Here is a 16,335-nt window from a genome sequence, read left to right as displayed (position 1 = left end):
CAATTCCAGTGGGTCAGAAGTTTACATATACTAAGTTGACTGTGCCTTTAAACAGTTTGGAAAATTCCAGAAAGGATGTCATGGCTTTAGAAGCTTCTGATAGGCTAATTGACATCATTTGAGTCATTTGGAGGTGTACCTGTGGATTTATTTCAAGGCTTACCTTCAAACCCAGTGCCTCTTTGTTTGACATCATGGGAAAATCAAAAGAAATCAGCCAAGACCTCCAAAACGTAGACCTCCACACGTCTGGTTCATCCATGGGAGCAATTTCCAAACGACTGAATGTACCACATTCATCTGTACAAACATTAGTACGCAAGTATAAACACCATGGGACCACGCAGTCGTCATACCGCTCAGGAAGGAGACGCGTTCTGACTCCTAGAGAGGAACATACTTTGGTGGGAAAAGTGCAAATCAATCCCAAACCGACAGCAAAGGACCTTGTGAAGATGCTGGAGGAAACGGGTACAAAGTATCTATATCCACAGTAAAACAAGTCCTATATTGACATAACCTGAAAGGCCGCTCAGCACAGAAGAAGCCACTGCTCCCAAACCGCCATAAAAAAGACAGACTACGGTTTGCAACTGCACATGAGGACAAAGATCGTTATTTTGGGGGAAATGTCCTCTGGTCTGATGAAACAAAAATAGAACTGTTTGGCCATAATGACCATCATTATGTTTGGAGGAAAAAGGGGGAGGCTTGCAAGCCGAAGAACACCATCCCGACCGTGAAGCACGGGGGTGGCAGCATCATGTTGTGGGGGTGCTTTGCTGCAGGAGGGACTGGTGCACTTCACAAAATAGATGGTATCATGAGGTAGGAAAATTATGTAGATCTATTGAAGCAACATGTCAAGACATCAGTCAGGAAGTTATAGCTTGGGCGCAAATGGGTCTTCCAAATGGACAATGACCCCAAGCATACTTCCAAAGTTGTGGCAAAATGGCTTAAGGACAACAAAGACAAGGTATTGGAGTAGCCATCACAAAGCCCTGACCTCAATTCTTTAGAATATTTGTGGGCAAAACTGAAAAAGCGTGTGCGAGCAAGGAGGCCTACAAACCAAACTCAGTTACACCAGCTCTGTCAGGAGGAATGGGCCAAAATTCACCCAACTTATTGTGGGAAGCTTGTGGAAGGCTACCCGAAACGTTTGACCCAAGTTAAACCATTTAAAGGCAATGTAAACTTCTGACCAACTGGGAATTTGATGAAACAAATAAAAGCTGTAATAAATAATTCTCACCACTATTATTCTGACGTTACAAATTCTTAAAATAAAGTGGTGATCCTAACTGACCTAAAACAGGGCATTTTTACTTGGATTAAATTTCAGGAATTGTGAAGAACTGAGTTTAAATGTATTTGGCTAAGGTGTATGTAAACTTCCGACTTCAACTGTAAGTGTATGACATGGCATACACACACAACAATCAAGTGTCTCTTCTATCAAATATCAGAATATACTGTTACAATGTGGTGTAGTTGTGTTCACCATGGCCTTTTTGCACACCAGGGGTGTATTCATTACGTGGATTCCGTTGCAAAACGTTTCGTGTATTGCAAAATGTTTTTCAACCGAAACTGTTTACTCTAGGAACCAAACGGGGAGGGACCTTTATGAATCTGACCAATAGAAACTAGTTTTTGTTGCTAAAATTTTCTGTTTGTGTTTCACATAATTAATACACCACTGACTGTGGGTGTTTAGTGTTGATCGTCTTCCTGTGTCTGGCTGGCTGCAGATTTCTGAAGAATCATGACAGAAAGGATAAGATTTCCCTGTGGTCATGGTTTTAGATTCCACTAACCTAGAGTAGGGTTCCCCAAACTCTGTCCTGGGCCCCCCCCTCCCCGGTGCACATTTTGTTTTTTGCCATAGCACTACAGAGCTAATTCAAATAACCAACTCATCAAGCTTTGATTATTTTAATCAACTGTGTAGTGCTAGGGCAAAAAACTAAATATGCACGGGGTCGCCCAGGACCGAGTTTGGGAAACCCTGGATAGAGGTGCTTCTGTTTTAATTGCCCTTCCGGAATGAGTTTTGAAAACTTAAAGGTAGACTCCGCAAAAGGATGTTGTCACAAGCAGCACTGCAGTTATTAAGATGAGCGAGATGCAAGACTTCACTCTCACACGTGCACGGGTTCGCTGTTACAGCGTGGTAGCCACGGGACCAAAACAGAGGCGAAGTTGAGCTTCAACTCTCTTAGTTGTTGCGGAAGTTGACACACTATGCTGTTTATTTTCTGCATTTGCGTCATATCGCGGAGTACCTTTTTAAGTTGTCAAAACTCATGATGATGAGTAGATCAGACCAGGTGCACGCTTCTTCCACATCTGAACTGGTTGGGTCCCATAGTTACAGTCTCTGCTGTTCATTTTGGGGGAAATGAACCAACTGTCAACCTGCGATTACAAGGTTGTAAAACAACTGGCTGTGATTGTGAGTCCCATAGGGCGGCGCACAATTGGCCCAGCGTCGTCCGGGTTTGGCCGATGTAGGCCGTCATTGTAAATATTAATTTGTTCTTAACTGGCTTGCCTAGGTAAATAAAGGTGACATTTTTATTTAAAAAATTAAGATTGGTGTTGTCACTTCATTCAGAGGCTCTCTTTATCAGTAGTTAGTAAACAATTTCGGGTGCTTTCACACTTTTTGTGAACTCAGTGCAGTTCTCTTCATTATTTGTGCAGTGTGTGAGCACTCTAAAGGAACTCAGATCCCTCAAGAGGCCACAAAGCAAACTGAACTGAGACCATCTTGAGAGGTGGTCTGAGTTTAGTTCGCTTGAATTCTGTGGTCCGGTTACCTTTTTTAGGGCAATGTGAACACAAAGCTCCCCAATGCAACACCGTTTCCCCTGCCATAACCCCTCACATTGGTTCCTCAAACGAGAGAAGATGTGCAGGTTCATGGGAAAAAATGTGTGCCATTTTTGGATGCACAGGGGGGAAAAAGATATTTGTAGTGTTTTCAGTTCAGATTAATTGCTTTCAATATTTGTTCTATCGGCTAAGAGAGCTTCATAAATTGTTTATTGTATTGTGGGGTTTGAATAGTGGGAGGACGACAACATATTTAATGAGAATCACAACATAGGGTACAAAATCAATTCTAGCTCAATTCTATTTTAGGAGCAGTAGTCTACATTGGGTGTACAATTTTCAATTACCGCATTATTTAATCTGCAGTTATTCTTCTGCTAGGCCAATTTTATTTTGTTACCAATAATATTTACATTTTGATAGTATCTTCTGATTAGAATTATTATGTCATCTTTTAACTAAATGCAATCTATTAACTTCCAAAATGTAAGTAGGTGTCTAGATGTCCGATAACACGTTCTGATGGAATGGCTTGTCCTGCAGTTTGTGAAAACCCAGAGTGCATTGAGTGAATGTTGTAAAAAGATCTTGTTTCCTTTTTGAATGTAGCAATGTGAATGCAAAGAGGACTGAGACCACAAAATGGGTGAAGTGAACTGGCAGAAGAGTTGAGTCCTCATTCAATGGCATGGGCAGTGTGAATACAACGATAACTAAGTTATTTTGCTTATTTTTTTTTACTCCCGAGTTCTCTTTTAAAGAGGACTGAGATCTGTTATTTTGGAGGACTATATGTGAAAACACACTTAGAGCTCATCTGAAATGGGTAGAAAACATGTACCATGCTGTTTCTCTGTGAGAGAGTAGTGGTAGATGGGGCTTTCTATTGTCATTTTGTCAGTTGTGGATGTGCCAAGTTAAAATAGGAATGCTGCTTGTTTAGAATAATATTGAAAAGCCTACTTAGTAAATAGGCCTAGCCTAATTGTGTCAATAAGTAGGCCTAGCTGTATGTAATCTCGTCCTCCAGCCGGCTCTCTCTAGCAATTAAACTTGGGGACGATGGTTAAGCTGTAGGGCAATTCTACAGTAACAGAATTATGCTGAGACCGTGTACCTACACTGTTCTTCAAGGAAATCTGTTTTTGTAAAATGTTCAGTTGAAATTGTTCAAAGTTGTCCTTGTGCATAAAGTTGTATGGTTTGTTTAACTTTGCAATCATAGATTTTTTTTGTTTGACACACATTTTAAAGTGACAAATCGGAGTCTAAGTATCATTCTCTTATCGTGTAATTGTCCTGTAGTAGCCTAGAGCCATTCTGAAGTAGGCTAGCCCATACCCAATGTATCTTACCACTCATTGCACTTCATTATATCCATTTCAGCATTTTGCTATATCCCATTCCCTGACAGTCCTACTAAAAATGTGTCAATGTCCCTCCCTCCTGACACCAGTTGGCCTGGACTGCCCCTCTGTGGGGCTGTTACCAGTTGTTGTTGGGGTCTGAATATTTTTAGCGGGTACAGACGTGCGTTTTTAATTTAGCAGCACTTTACACTTGTTGACGAAAGAGTGGGCTTCTCAGCACCCAGCTCTCACTGGGCAGGAAGAGGAAGAGACGCAGAACGGTACACCAGGTGCAGGAGCCTGACTGGTCTGCAGCCCCAACACACACACATTTCAGCTGTTGCCAGAGAGACGTGACAACCCCACTGCCACTCATCATTTCAGAGTGGCAGTCGACCAGTTTTGCAATTTGCTTCTCTGTTTATGAGTTGCAATTTTGTTTGTTAGTCAACCTATATGTTGGTAAGTTTGTCAGTGAAATGTAGTCATTTTAGATGTTATGACGCTCCCGTCAATAGTGAGTAATTGTAAGTTGGTCAGTAACATGAGCTAGCAGCATGCATCTCAATGAAATGCCACAAAGTGTTTAAGCAAACACACTGTCGACACCGATACTGTATTTAGACATTCATTGCAGTACTCGCCAAAATTCTTGACTGAAGGTTCTGCATATATCTATTTTGAAGTGAAAGAGCAAGTTACTCAGGGGGCGTGAACGTCTACTCAAGTCTCAACCAACTCAAACATAATAAACAGGGGTTTAGAAGAAAACACAGCCTAGCCTATTTAGTTTTGACTCCAGGGCTCAGTTGTTGAAAACAGAGCATTCTCTGACGAGATAATGATCAGCAGATCACTTGATCACTTCTCTCCTTGTGCTTATCGGGTCACATGGTGAGGAGAATGCAGGTCAGGGGCATTAAGGCAGTCCTCATGGTACATCTGTTGCCCCCTGCCTTAAGAGCTGGTCTGTTGGTTTCAATTGACAAAGTGGGTCCAGATTAGCCTATGTTTTGGAGTCATTTGCGTCACACCTTGAAATTAAACTAGGGAAGAGACTGCTGCTGAAAATACAGAAATCTAACATCCCTTAATACTGACGTGCTTGTGTTTTGAAGAGACTGAAAGTGAGTGATGTCTTGCTCCATGGTTTGTATACAGTCTGTCTCAGTAGGCCTGTCCCTCCCTCTCTCTGGGTGTTTGCTGTTACTTTACCAGCAGCACGGTGTGCAAGTTCAAATAAGTTTCAGTTCTCTCTGTAGTTAGCGGTTCTCTTTTGAAGGTCTGTGTGATCTATGATGAATCTCTCATGCTCACCCCCATCATGAGCCTAGAATGAGACTACCATCCAAGACGTTGCTCGGTGGAGTGCACAATCCTGTAATGTGCACATATTTTGTGGTTTAGACGGAAGTTAGCTAGTGAAAGAGGAAATGTGTGGTTCAACTTCCACTTTGCGCTCTGCATGACTTCACTACCTAAACGGACAGTTTAGCCTATAGGAGCTATTTCTTATATGACTTGCATTGTCATTATGTGACAGCTTTGAAAAAAGTCTGTCAATAGAAGTTAGTGCTATCAGAATAATGTGCCCTGAGGTTGTCTCCATGTTAGCCTCAATTGGGGTTTCCTTTATCTACAGGCAGGATCAGTTCAGGCAGGATCAGTTCAGGCGTATAGATTCCAAGGGTGTATCTGGGCCGGCTGTCTTGTCAGTGTAGCCCAACTGGGATGCCACCAGAATGGAGAGGCTGTGGCCAGAGTGAGTTTGCAGCTGAGTGAGAAGTGAAGTGGCCTGGCTGCCAAAGGCAGAATGCCAGAGATTTGAATAATGAATGTGAGGAGCAGTGGAAAGGCCCAGTCATGAGGAAGGTGCCAGTAACCAAGGAAAGCTGTGTAAGTGTTGGCTTGATGATTGATTTCAAACAGTGACTGCTGATGTAGACTCTAGATGATATGAAAAGTGGCAGTTGTTGTAATGAGTGATCATTAAGCTGTAGGCTAGGATGAGAATCAGACAAGCACTGTGCCAGTGCATTTACCCCCACAGGTCCTTCTGTGTATTCAACTACATGGTATTACAAATTAATGAACAAAAGCCAAATGAGGCTTTGCAATTGACTTGGTGAAATATTTGGTTGAATGTGTTTGTATGTATTTATTTACTGTAGGTATGTATTTTTTTCCTTTATGCTTAGAGCCTCGCTGGGCTTCTGTGAACAGGGGCGTGTTGATCTGCGACGAGTGCTGTAGTGTTCATCGGAGTCTGGGCAGACACAGCTCCCAAGTGCGTCACCTGACTCACACATCATGGGCTCCTACACAGCTACAGGTAAGATCCCCAACACACACACACACACCTCTTTACTGTGGTCAAAGCTATCCCCTTTTATGCTTTTGTGATAGAACAGGCTGTTGGTATGTTTCATTTAATTGATCATATCTTTGTCTTTTAATCAGATGGTTCAGATGTTATACAACAACAGTGCAAATTCGATATGGGAACACTCTCTACTGGACCCAGCGTCGGTGATGAGTGGGAAACGCAAGGCCAACCCTCAGGACAAAGTACAGTGAGTCATGAGCGTTTGATGGCTGCCTAGTGAGCCAGGAGTGTACTCTTATTCACAAGTGAAGGAGGGACATTTGGCCCAGTTGCACTAGTACCTTTTTCACACTACTGAGCTGATACGAACCATGCTAAACTGCATTGACCTGGTTACACATTCACCAAAGTGCTGGTTTGGGTCAGCACGATAGCGTGACAAAGGTATTGGGAACCTAAGAGTGAGTGTTGCTTGAAATTTAAGTGCTGGATATCCTCCCACGAGGCTCTCTACTCCATTTCTCTGCTGTTTACCCCCTCTTCTTTTTGTCATTCCCATAGTCCAAATAAGACAGAGTTCATAAAGGCCAAATACCAAATGCTGTCTTTTGTCCACCGGATGCCTTGTCGAGATGACGACAGCTTCACTGCCAAGGACTTAAGCAAGGTGATATCTCGGCCACTCTGTGCTAATGAAGGTTTATTCAGCTTGAATAAGCAATATTTTACTAATAGATGTTGATTTTATTTTCTCTCAGCAACTTCACTCCAGTGTCCGAACTGGTAACCTGGAGACATGTCTGAGGTTACTCTCTCTGGGAGCCCAGGCCAACTTCTTTCACCCAGTAAGACTCTCTGATCACTCATCTCATTTCTCCCCTATCCAGCTTCTAAACATATCCTTAACAGCATGTTAATACTACATTTTCACTACCAGAATTACTGTTTTGCTCACAGGTACAAGAGCAACTTAGTAGAACACTGCTCGTGGAAAAAAACATTCCAAAAAGGAAGCCTTTTCATAGGTTTAACCTTTTGTGGCGTAGTGTTTATGCCACAAGCAGTGTGAACAGACCCTTACCCTTTCTCACACCCTATCTATGTGTTGAAGTCTCTCTTTCTTCCTAGTTTTAATTGTTCACGTATGGGTGGTGTCTTACCTTTCCTTCAGGAAAAAGGGAATACGCCGCTGCATGTGGCTGCCAAGGCAGGCCAGGTGTTTCAGGCCGAGCTGCTGACAGTCTACGGGGCTGACCCCGGCGCCCCCGACACCAGCGCCAAGACTCCCATTGACTATGCAAGGTACTGCAGCATCCAGCCTTTAAAGGGATAGTTCACCATTCAGAATATTAAACTTATTTTGTCCAAGTCATAAACAAAAGTTAGTGTGGCTTTGCTACCAGGCTGGCTGTTATGGGCAAGAAGAGGCATAACTGGTTTCTCTCGTGTGTTTCTCAGGCAAGCTGGCTACCATGACCTGGCTGATAGGCTGGTGGAGATTCAGTATGAACTTACTGACAGACTGGCTTTCTATCTCTGTGGGAGAAAGCCTGGTAAGTGACGAGAGTCCTTTGCCTTCTCAAGCTAGACTGCAAGCCTTGTGTGTCCATTTTTCCAAACCTCTGTCAGCTGCAGTTAAAACATAGCATTGTTTTTTGCCTGCTAAATCAACACGCACTCAATGTTTGCAGCCTAGTTTCGGGGGTTACTCAACATCACATACGGTAACTCCCATGAGTTCTAATCACAACAATCCATAATATGTCCGTGCTTGCTTTCAGATCATAAAAATGGCCAACACTTCATCGTCCCACAGATGGCCGACAGGTAAGGAAGCATTGTGTAGGTCAATGCATAATATACTATTCTGGTCCCAGACTGTTTGTGCTGTATAGCCAACCCCTGTTTGTTGTCATGCCAAATGACAACCAGAAGATTTGTCAAAAAAGCTTAAACATATCTGGGACCAGACTAATGAAATATCACTGTGGGGATTGTTCTTAGATAAAAAATATATATAATTAAGAAACCATGAGCTGTTTATTTGACCGTGCAATCCAACTCTTGGGCCTGCCAGGACATGTTCTGTGGCTTTTTGTAACAAGCATGAGAGGAAATGGGTCAAAGCAGTTGTTGCATAGTTAAAACAACAAAATCATTGTTATTATAATGCATATCTGAGCAAAATCTACATTTCTGGTCTTATTATAGCATAGTTCTGGTATTTGAACTCAAATGAAGCATGTTCTCTTTTTGTATTGCTCTCTTTTGATGGATAAGGAACATGTAAGTATTTGATCATAATGAGGTCTGACCATTTTCCCTCCCATTCTAAATCAGAGGCTAAGCAGATTTATTTTTTCCATCTATAGCAGTTTAGATTTATCAGAACTGGCAAAGGCAGCAAAGAAGAAACTCCAGTCTGTAAGTGTTCTAGTCATTCAGGTTTTGATTGTAATATCATACAGTACATAATGCATAGAGACGCATATAATGTAACCAAAGCATATCATAGAACTAGTTCTGGTTTGATTTCTCACATATCACAAATTTCATTTCAGCTCAGTAATCATTTGTTTGAGGAGCTGGCGATGGACGTGTATGACGAGGTGGACAGACGGGAGACGGATGCAGGTAAGACACACCGAGGGATCGACAGTGATGTGGAGTAACATCAGTGCCTGTTTCTTAGCATTTAGTCCACCATGTCCAGTTAAACATCTTGATGGTGTTCATTAGGCACCAAACTGAAGAAAACCGACTGAAACTGGGAGGGATTACCTTGACTTATCCAATAAGAAACAGGCATTTTTTGTTTCCTGTTGCAAAAAGTTTTCTGTTTACGTTTCCTAATGAACATGGCCCTGATGCAACACTCGTATGTTCTGCACAGTATGGCTGGTGACACAGAACCACAGCACGCTGGTGACAGACACCACCGTGGTGCCTTTCCTTCCTGTGAACCCAGAGTACTCATCAACACGAAACCAGGCAAGCCTGCTGCGTACTGTGGATATAGATACTTTTGTTTCAACTGTATATTCTCCCCCTCTGTTTTTGTCCCTCCCTTTAAATATGACCAGTTCTCTGTTTCAAATGAAAGTTTATTGGTCGCGTACACCGTTTAGCAGACGTTATAGTGGGTGCAGCAAAATGCTTATGTTACTAGGTCCTAACAATGCAGTAAGATGTCAAACAAGTAAACAAATAATAAATAAATAAAATAAATCAGGAAATGTCATCAGATGCAATAGGAAAGGATACATTTAGTATAATATTTCTCTCTCCAGGGACGGCAAAAACTTGCGAGATTCAATGCACATGAATTTGCAACCCTTGTCATCGACATATTAAGTGACGCAAAGCGTCGACAGCTGGGGAACTCTACGACGAGTCCCAAAGGTAGAGTACTGGACAATAATGGCTCTACTACCTCTCTCACACACACACATGGCTCACACACACATGCAATCAAAATTGTGTTCTTTCGACGAAATGAGAAAGGTGCCCCATTTTTTAAAAGTTTTTATTTTCTCATTTGCTTCTTTGTGGTTACAGAAAACGTTGAACTTATCCTAAAAAGCGTGAGCATCCAGCGCGGCAGTGAGGGTCTGGACAATGACCAGCCGGACTACGACAGCGTGGCCTCTGACGAGGACACGGATCAGGAGCCACCCTCGGGCAAGGACCGGACCAAGGTAACTAACGTGATGGCGTTGCATGCAAACCAAGTAAAGGATTTCAAGTACAGGACTGTATGTAGTACTGAAAATGAGCACCTGCAGTCTGGCTTTTCAATCGCTGACTTTTTCCTCTACAGAGTCTGGACTCGGACCTGTCAGACGGGCCTGTCACGGTGCAGGAGTTCCTGGAGGTGAAGCACGCCCTGTCGGCCTCGGAGGCCAAGATCAAGCAGCTGATGAAGGTCAACAGCAACTTAAGTGGCGAACTGCGACTGATGCAGAAAAAGGTACCACCCACTGCAGAGATCCACCAATCAGATCACTAACACTACCGGTCTGTCCGCCTCTTGGCCGATGAGATGGAGGGCTGGACTCGGGGCGGCACTGTGGTTGGTCAACCGAGCTCTGGTCCCTCCCCCATGCAGTAACCTCCCCTCACACACTGGGGTTCTAATGAGGGTCCTAACCAGTAACCACCAGACTGCTGGGGAGGTTCTCCTGCAAGGCAAGACTCTCCCTCTTGCTCCACCGTTTGGGACAGCATGTTTCAGTCCATGTTCAGACAATGGCTTCTATAGCTTGACATATTATTCCTATATTTTTTTAAACTTGTGTTAAAGAGATGCATTCTTGCTCCACTGCATTGTGGAAAACCATATCCCTCCTCCCCTGTATACAGTGTATGATACAGTAAAAGCTGTGTTATTTCATATGGTATGACTAACAGGCATGCTCAAGTAATCAGCATGACATCACTCGCACTGTGAGTTTCCATCCCCTCGTCGTTTCCACAGTGACTAACATAGTAAGCATAGCATCGGTCAATTTTAATACGTTTTTTTTTTTATAACACTTTTTTTTAAAGAGTTCGCTCATCAGAATTGTCCACTTGAAGGTGTGAGATCACACAGGTCTTACTTATACACGGGTGGAGCATTTGCCTTATCAAACCAAAAGGTCCCATTGGTCCTCTGTTGTGGTAAATATTATTTACAGCCCAGGAGTACAGTCACTTCCAGAGTTCAGCTCCATAGTGGGTGTTAACAGAATGTTTTGCTCTAACCTGGAGTCTTCCCTACCTCTGACCCCAATAATGTATCATACTAAATCCCACAATCCGGAGTTTGTTTCAGCTCAACAGCAGCCCCACCACTTGATTTGGAATAGACCAAACTATAATTTCCTCCAATCAACAGCCGCCTGTCGACCTAAAAAGCATAGATGGTGTGACAAACGGCCTTTAAAGGACCGATTTGAGAAACCATAGAATTATGAGGAATGCCTTTACGAGGTAGTGAGCTGTTTGGAATAGCTGTTTTTGTAGCCACAGCAGCCATACAGGCTCCGGATCGTGGCTTTGAACCCCTTTGCCCTGGGTTGTGAATACTATTGTTCTATGGGACAAACCGTACAAGCCAAACTGGTATTCCTCAGTGGTGGACGTGTACAGTATGTGATTTAGCTATGTGGGCTGGCATTGTTTTAACTGATTGGATACTCTGTCTTAGCTGTCAGAGAACTTCCCCCTTGCCCTCTATGAATGAAATGGCACACTTCACCCTGCATTAGATTTCAACCAGACCATGGAGTTGGATAGAGCGCGCACTTGCAAAAGCCTGTTTTGGAATGGGCAGTGTCATTGAGGGCTTACACTGTTTTAAACTAGTCAACTGGGTGGGACTTCCTATGGGTTCAATTGGATCACAGAATTCCATCCAGGTCAGTAGGAGGGATCAGCCAATGAATTTTACTCCTGAGAAAACATTCCAGCACGGCAGGTGGCAGTAAATCACCAAACTTGGGTTTATGCCCGTTCAGACTATATAAACTCCAGCACGGTAGGTGGCGGTATGCATCTCTTCATTTTGTTTATGAACCACTAGTAAACTCATAGAAGTAGAAGAATAAGAAATGTACTACTTTAAAATTGAGAGCCCACTGTAGACGGGTTGGTTGTTTAGCAACAATACCCACGCGTGTGCAACTATGGGGCAAAACAGATGGGATTGGTTTAGACTGTTGACAACATGTAAACTATATTTAGTCTCCAAATGTTTGAAAACATAAATACATTTGCACAATGAGCACTTGTTGTCTCGCAAATACATTGTTACAGTTGTTGGTTAGCTAGCTAGCGAATTTGATCCATATTAGCATAGCCATGATATCAGTCAGAACACCTCAAAGCAAGACATGGTATCACTAACCAGATACAAGCTGAAATGAGACACCTATGTTTCCCCACAAGGCAAATTCTTGTCATTGTTGCTAGCTATCTGACCATTCAGAATCAACCAGTCAATGATGTTCCTCGTGCTGTCACAGGAGCAATAATGGAAAAGTGGGGGTGTGCCCTCTTTCCAACTCTATGAACCAGATAATGCAATTGCACAAGATGGAGAACACTGATTGGGGCATATCTCTTCCTCTTTGACTATCAAGATCTAAGAGGGTCTTTGTATTTTCTGGATGCCTCTCTGCCACTGTCTGTGCATCCCTGGCACACAATATTTGTCCCTGGTACTCATATCTTATCTATCAATCATCTCAGACAGAGACAGGAGCTATCTGAACTGTCTGGCTTGCCTGCTGCCCTTTCTGCTTTCTCTTACCTCTTGCTGTGATTTGAGTGGAGTTTTTCGAATGCCTAGCATGAGTAACACCAGAGGGGACATGATTAACTATGTTAATTAGCATGTTATAAAGACATAAGTAGTAGCCTATACCATTGGTCTTAGCTTAGTACAGATTGATGCTGACGGTTCCCAACACCAGAAGTCAAGTAGAGAAATGGGGGCAAATCCTAACTTTCACTTAGTCTCCCATTGACATCAATTCATGACAAGTGAAATTCAACTTAAGTGAAAGTTAGGATTCACCCCGTGGAGAATAAAGCATGCGTTAAAGCTAGAAAACTTAAACACCTTGCTTGCTGATAAGAAAAGCGCCCTTTTAGTGTATTTGCTGACCCGTCTCTTCCAGCTGCATTCTCTGCAAAGCGAGAACACGTCTCTCAGGCGACAGGGCCCAACCACCCATATCTATCAGGTCCCCATCAGCAGCGGGTCAGAGTACACTGACCCTCCTTCCTCCAGCCCCTCGGCCATGAAGCGCCGGCAGTCAGCGCGGGCCAGCCGGCCCATGTCCATGTCTATTTATGAGACTGGCTCGGGCCTGAAGCCCTACCTCCCCAAGGGGGAGACCCCCTACACAGAGGAGGGTATCCCCACCCTGCAACCCTTCCTCCCACCTCATGTAAGTAAATATCCCGCAGCCAGCCTCCTTTGCCATTCGCTCTCCCATCTCCTTGTAGTCTCCTCAACCATTTTTCTCATTCTATCTTTTCCTGCAGCCTTTTTTAAATATCTCTTCTGTTTTCCTTTCTGCTTTTAATTTATTTTTCTGTTTTTCGTTGGTGTAGTGTTTGCTGGTAGCTGTTATTTGGCACCTTGAACCTGATAGTGATAATCAGCCAATACAATGTCAAGCACACAGGTCACAGGCAGCTAGTCTCAACTCTGTCTGCTCTGAATGCCTGCAGTTTCATAGGATTCTTCTCTGGGCTGTTGGTTTCCACAGTGTTTCCTGGGCCGTGTTCCAAGACCTTTTAGAATGCATCTGTCTTCTCCCTTCCTTAAAGGGATAGTTCACCAAAATTAGATATTGGTTTTCTTACCCTATAAGCAGTCTATGCTTTGGTTTAGTTTCCCTGGCACTGTTTCCAAATGCTAATGTGTTAGCATTTGTGGCACATCCTATTCAAGTCATGGTACCGATATTAACATGTCCATATCATCCGAAATAATCTAAAATTGATTGTGAACATGGTGCAAAAGAAATGCTAATTTTGGTACCATAACAAATTAAAACAAAGCATGGATTGCTGTCATACCTTGTCCATAGACTGCTTACAGGGTAAGGAAACTAATGTATAATTTTGTAATTTGGGTGAACTATCCTTTTAAGATAATCACAGATCTATAGGTGAGTAGATATGTGAAAATATTTTCACTCAATTGCTTTCAGAAATCTTAGTGTGTTAGATCTGTGATGGGTGCATTTTAAGGTATTCGAACAGGGCCCTTGGAGTACTCTCTGTTCAAACATTGTCTCAGACAATATGAAAGATGTCAGAATCACACTTGTTATTTTCATTTCAATCTGAAATATTTGGAAGGTTTGTATGTCATTTCAAATAAGCATTAAACATTAACATCCCATTTTTTTTAAATCAGTTTTTTTTTGGTTTTTATGTCTCCATGACAAACTAACACAGATTTTCCCAAACTAGGCTCGCGACCCCATGTGGTGATTTGGAAATGGGGTCATGAGAGAAACTCACGCTTGGTTGATAGAACCGGGTTTACGTCAGTAACCTCCAGTAGTCGCTAGATGTGGTTGTAATAAACAGAGCGGTTTCTGTTTTCTTCCTACAAATATAGCTCTACCTTTTGAACTGTTTAAGCTACAAAATATTATGACCCTGTCACTGAAAGATAAAACTCATGTGTCTTCTGTTTCCCTCTACAATGCCCACAATCTTTATTAAAACAAGTGCACAAGACCAAGCACTAAAACAGACGGTGGGAGAAGAACGTCAATGATGGTGTTCTTTTCTACACAGAAGATCATAAAAAATCATACCTAATGATCTTCTGAACTACCTTTCTGATGCATTTCAGTCTCTTCAAACCTTCAGCTTGAGATACTGTGTAAAATAGTGTGACTGATTTGCAATATATTGTCATACCCCCAATAAAAAAAAAAATCTTCACATTGGCCATTGGTTACATCACTTTATTTATATTGAAATGGGGTCGGCGAGCAAAAAAAAGTTTGAACCCTTGAACTAACAGAATTTGGGGTTCTAAATCCTGGTGTATATAAATTAATTTTTAAACAAAAGGAATTTGTTTTTGTAATTGAACTAAACTGTTCTGGTATTTCGAGGGGCATTCCGGGATTGGTACTTCTCCACTCCCCGGACGATTTTAGGTACACCCATCTAGTACCAGGTCGAATCCCCCTTTGCCTCCAGAACAGACTGAATTATTTGGGGCATTCTACAAGGTGTCTGGAACGTTCCACAGGGATGTTGGTTCATGCTGACGTGATGGCATCATGCAGTTGTTCCAGATTCGACAGCAGTACATTCATGCTGTGAACAGCCTGTTCCATCTCATCCTAAAGATGCTCTATTGGGTTGAGGTCTGGGGACTGCAGGCAGTGCGTACTAAACCGAACTCACTGTCATGTTCCAGGCAATGTTTTTCCACTCCTCAATTGTCTGGTGTTGGTGATCGCTTGCCCACTGGAGCCGCTTTTTCTTGTTTCTAGCTGAGAGGTGTGGAACCCGGTGTGGTCGTCTGATGCAATAGCCCATCCGTGACAAGGATCGACGAGTTGTGCATTCCGAGATGCCGTTCTGCACACCACTGTTGTACTGCGCGGTTATTTGTTGGTTTGTGGCCTGCCTGGTAACTTGCATGATTCTTGCCATTCTCCTTTCGATCTCTCTCGTCAACGAGCTGTTTTCGCTCACAGGACTGCCGCTGACTGGATGTTTTAATTTGTTGCACCATTCTCTGTAAACCCTAGACACTGTCGTGCATAAAATGCTCAGGAGGACGGCTGTTTATGAGATACTGGATTTGGCGCGTCTGGCACCGACGATCATACCACGCTCAGTCGCTTAGGTCACTAGTTTTTGCCATTCTAACATTCAATCGAATAGAATTGAAAGCGTTGATGCCTGTCTGCCTGCTTTATATAGCAAGCCACAGCCACGTCACTCACTGTCTGTAGGAGCGAATGTCGTGTGTCCTACTCTATCAGAACCCAAAATATAAGTTTGTTTTCCTACATTGTTTGTGAACAATGTAATTATAAATCTAGCCCTCGAAGCCAGTTCCACTGCTTTTTTCCATTCATCCCTTCTAATACGGGACTGATTTAGACCTGGGACACCTGGTGGGTGCAATGTTTAGGTAGAACAGAAAACCAGCAGTACTCCAGACTCCGTAGGGTAAGATTTGAATACCCCTGCTGTAGCCTACAGCTGCAGAACATGGTTAAAACTATACTTTTTACCTCATGGATGGTCTTTTCTTCTGTCTATGGATTTTATAATGGT

General features: G+C 42.9%; 1 protein-coding gene across 8 annotated transcripts in view; it reads left to right on the top strand.

The window, feature by feature from the left end:
• The window catches only part of git2a (G protein-coupled receptor kinase interacting ArfGAP 2a), a 29,602-nt gene that overhangs the window by 2,599 nt on the left and 10,668 nt on the right, over positions 1-16,335 (top strand). For 5 of the 8 annotated variants that reach the window (XM_070446924.1, XM_070446922.1, XM_070446923.1 and 2 more), the window contains 14 exons: positions 6,392-6,525; positions 6,654-6,766; positions 7,081-7,186; positions 7,278-7,364; positions 7,691-7,821; positions 7,978-8,072; positions 8,301-8,346; positions 8,892-8,943; positions 9,081-9,153; positions 9,413-9,510; positions 9,810-9,921; positions 10,078-10,217; positions 10,340-10,489; positions 13,185-13,457. In XM_070446924.1, the coding sequence (XP_070303025.1) occupies positions 6,654-6,766; positions 7,081-7,186; positions 7,278-7,364; positions 7,691-7,821; positions 7,978-8,072; positions 8,301-8,346; positions 8,892-8,943; positions 9,081-9,153; positions 9,413-9,510; positions 9,810-9,921; positions 10,078-10,217; positions 10,340-10,489; positions 13,185-13,457 (1,476 nt within the window). In that variant the 5' untranslated portion in view covers positions 6,392-6,525. The remainder of the gene's footprint in view (positions 1-6,391; positions 6,526-6,653; positions 6,767-7,080; positions 7,187-7,277; positions 7,365-7,690; positions 7,822-7,977; positions 8,073-8,300; positions 8,347-8,891; positions 8,944-9,080; positions 9,154-9,412; positions 9,511-9,809; positions 9,922-10,077; positions 10,218-10,339; positions 10,490-13,184; positions 13,458-16,335) is intronic. The other 3 variants (XM_070446925.1, XM_070446926.1, XM_070446927.1) reach the window with 1 other exon arrangement.

This window comes from Salvelinus sp. IW2-2015, linkage group LG15, assembly GCF_002910315.2.
Source record: "Salvelinus sp. IW2-2015 linkage group LG15, ASM291031v2, whole genome shotgun sequence".
In the NCBI taxonomy this organism is placed as follows: Eukaryota; Metazoa; Chordata; class Actinopteri; order Salmoniformes; family Salmonidae; genus Salvelinus; species Salvelinus sp. IW2-2015.
Note: the sequence above shows the minus strand (reverse complement) of the source record. Positions and strands in the feature narration are given on the sequence as shown.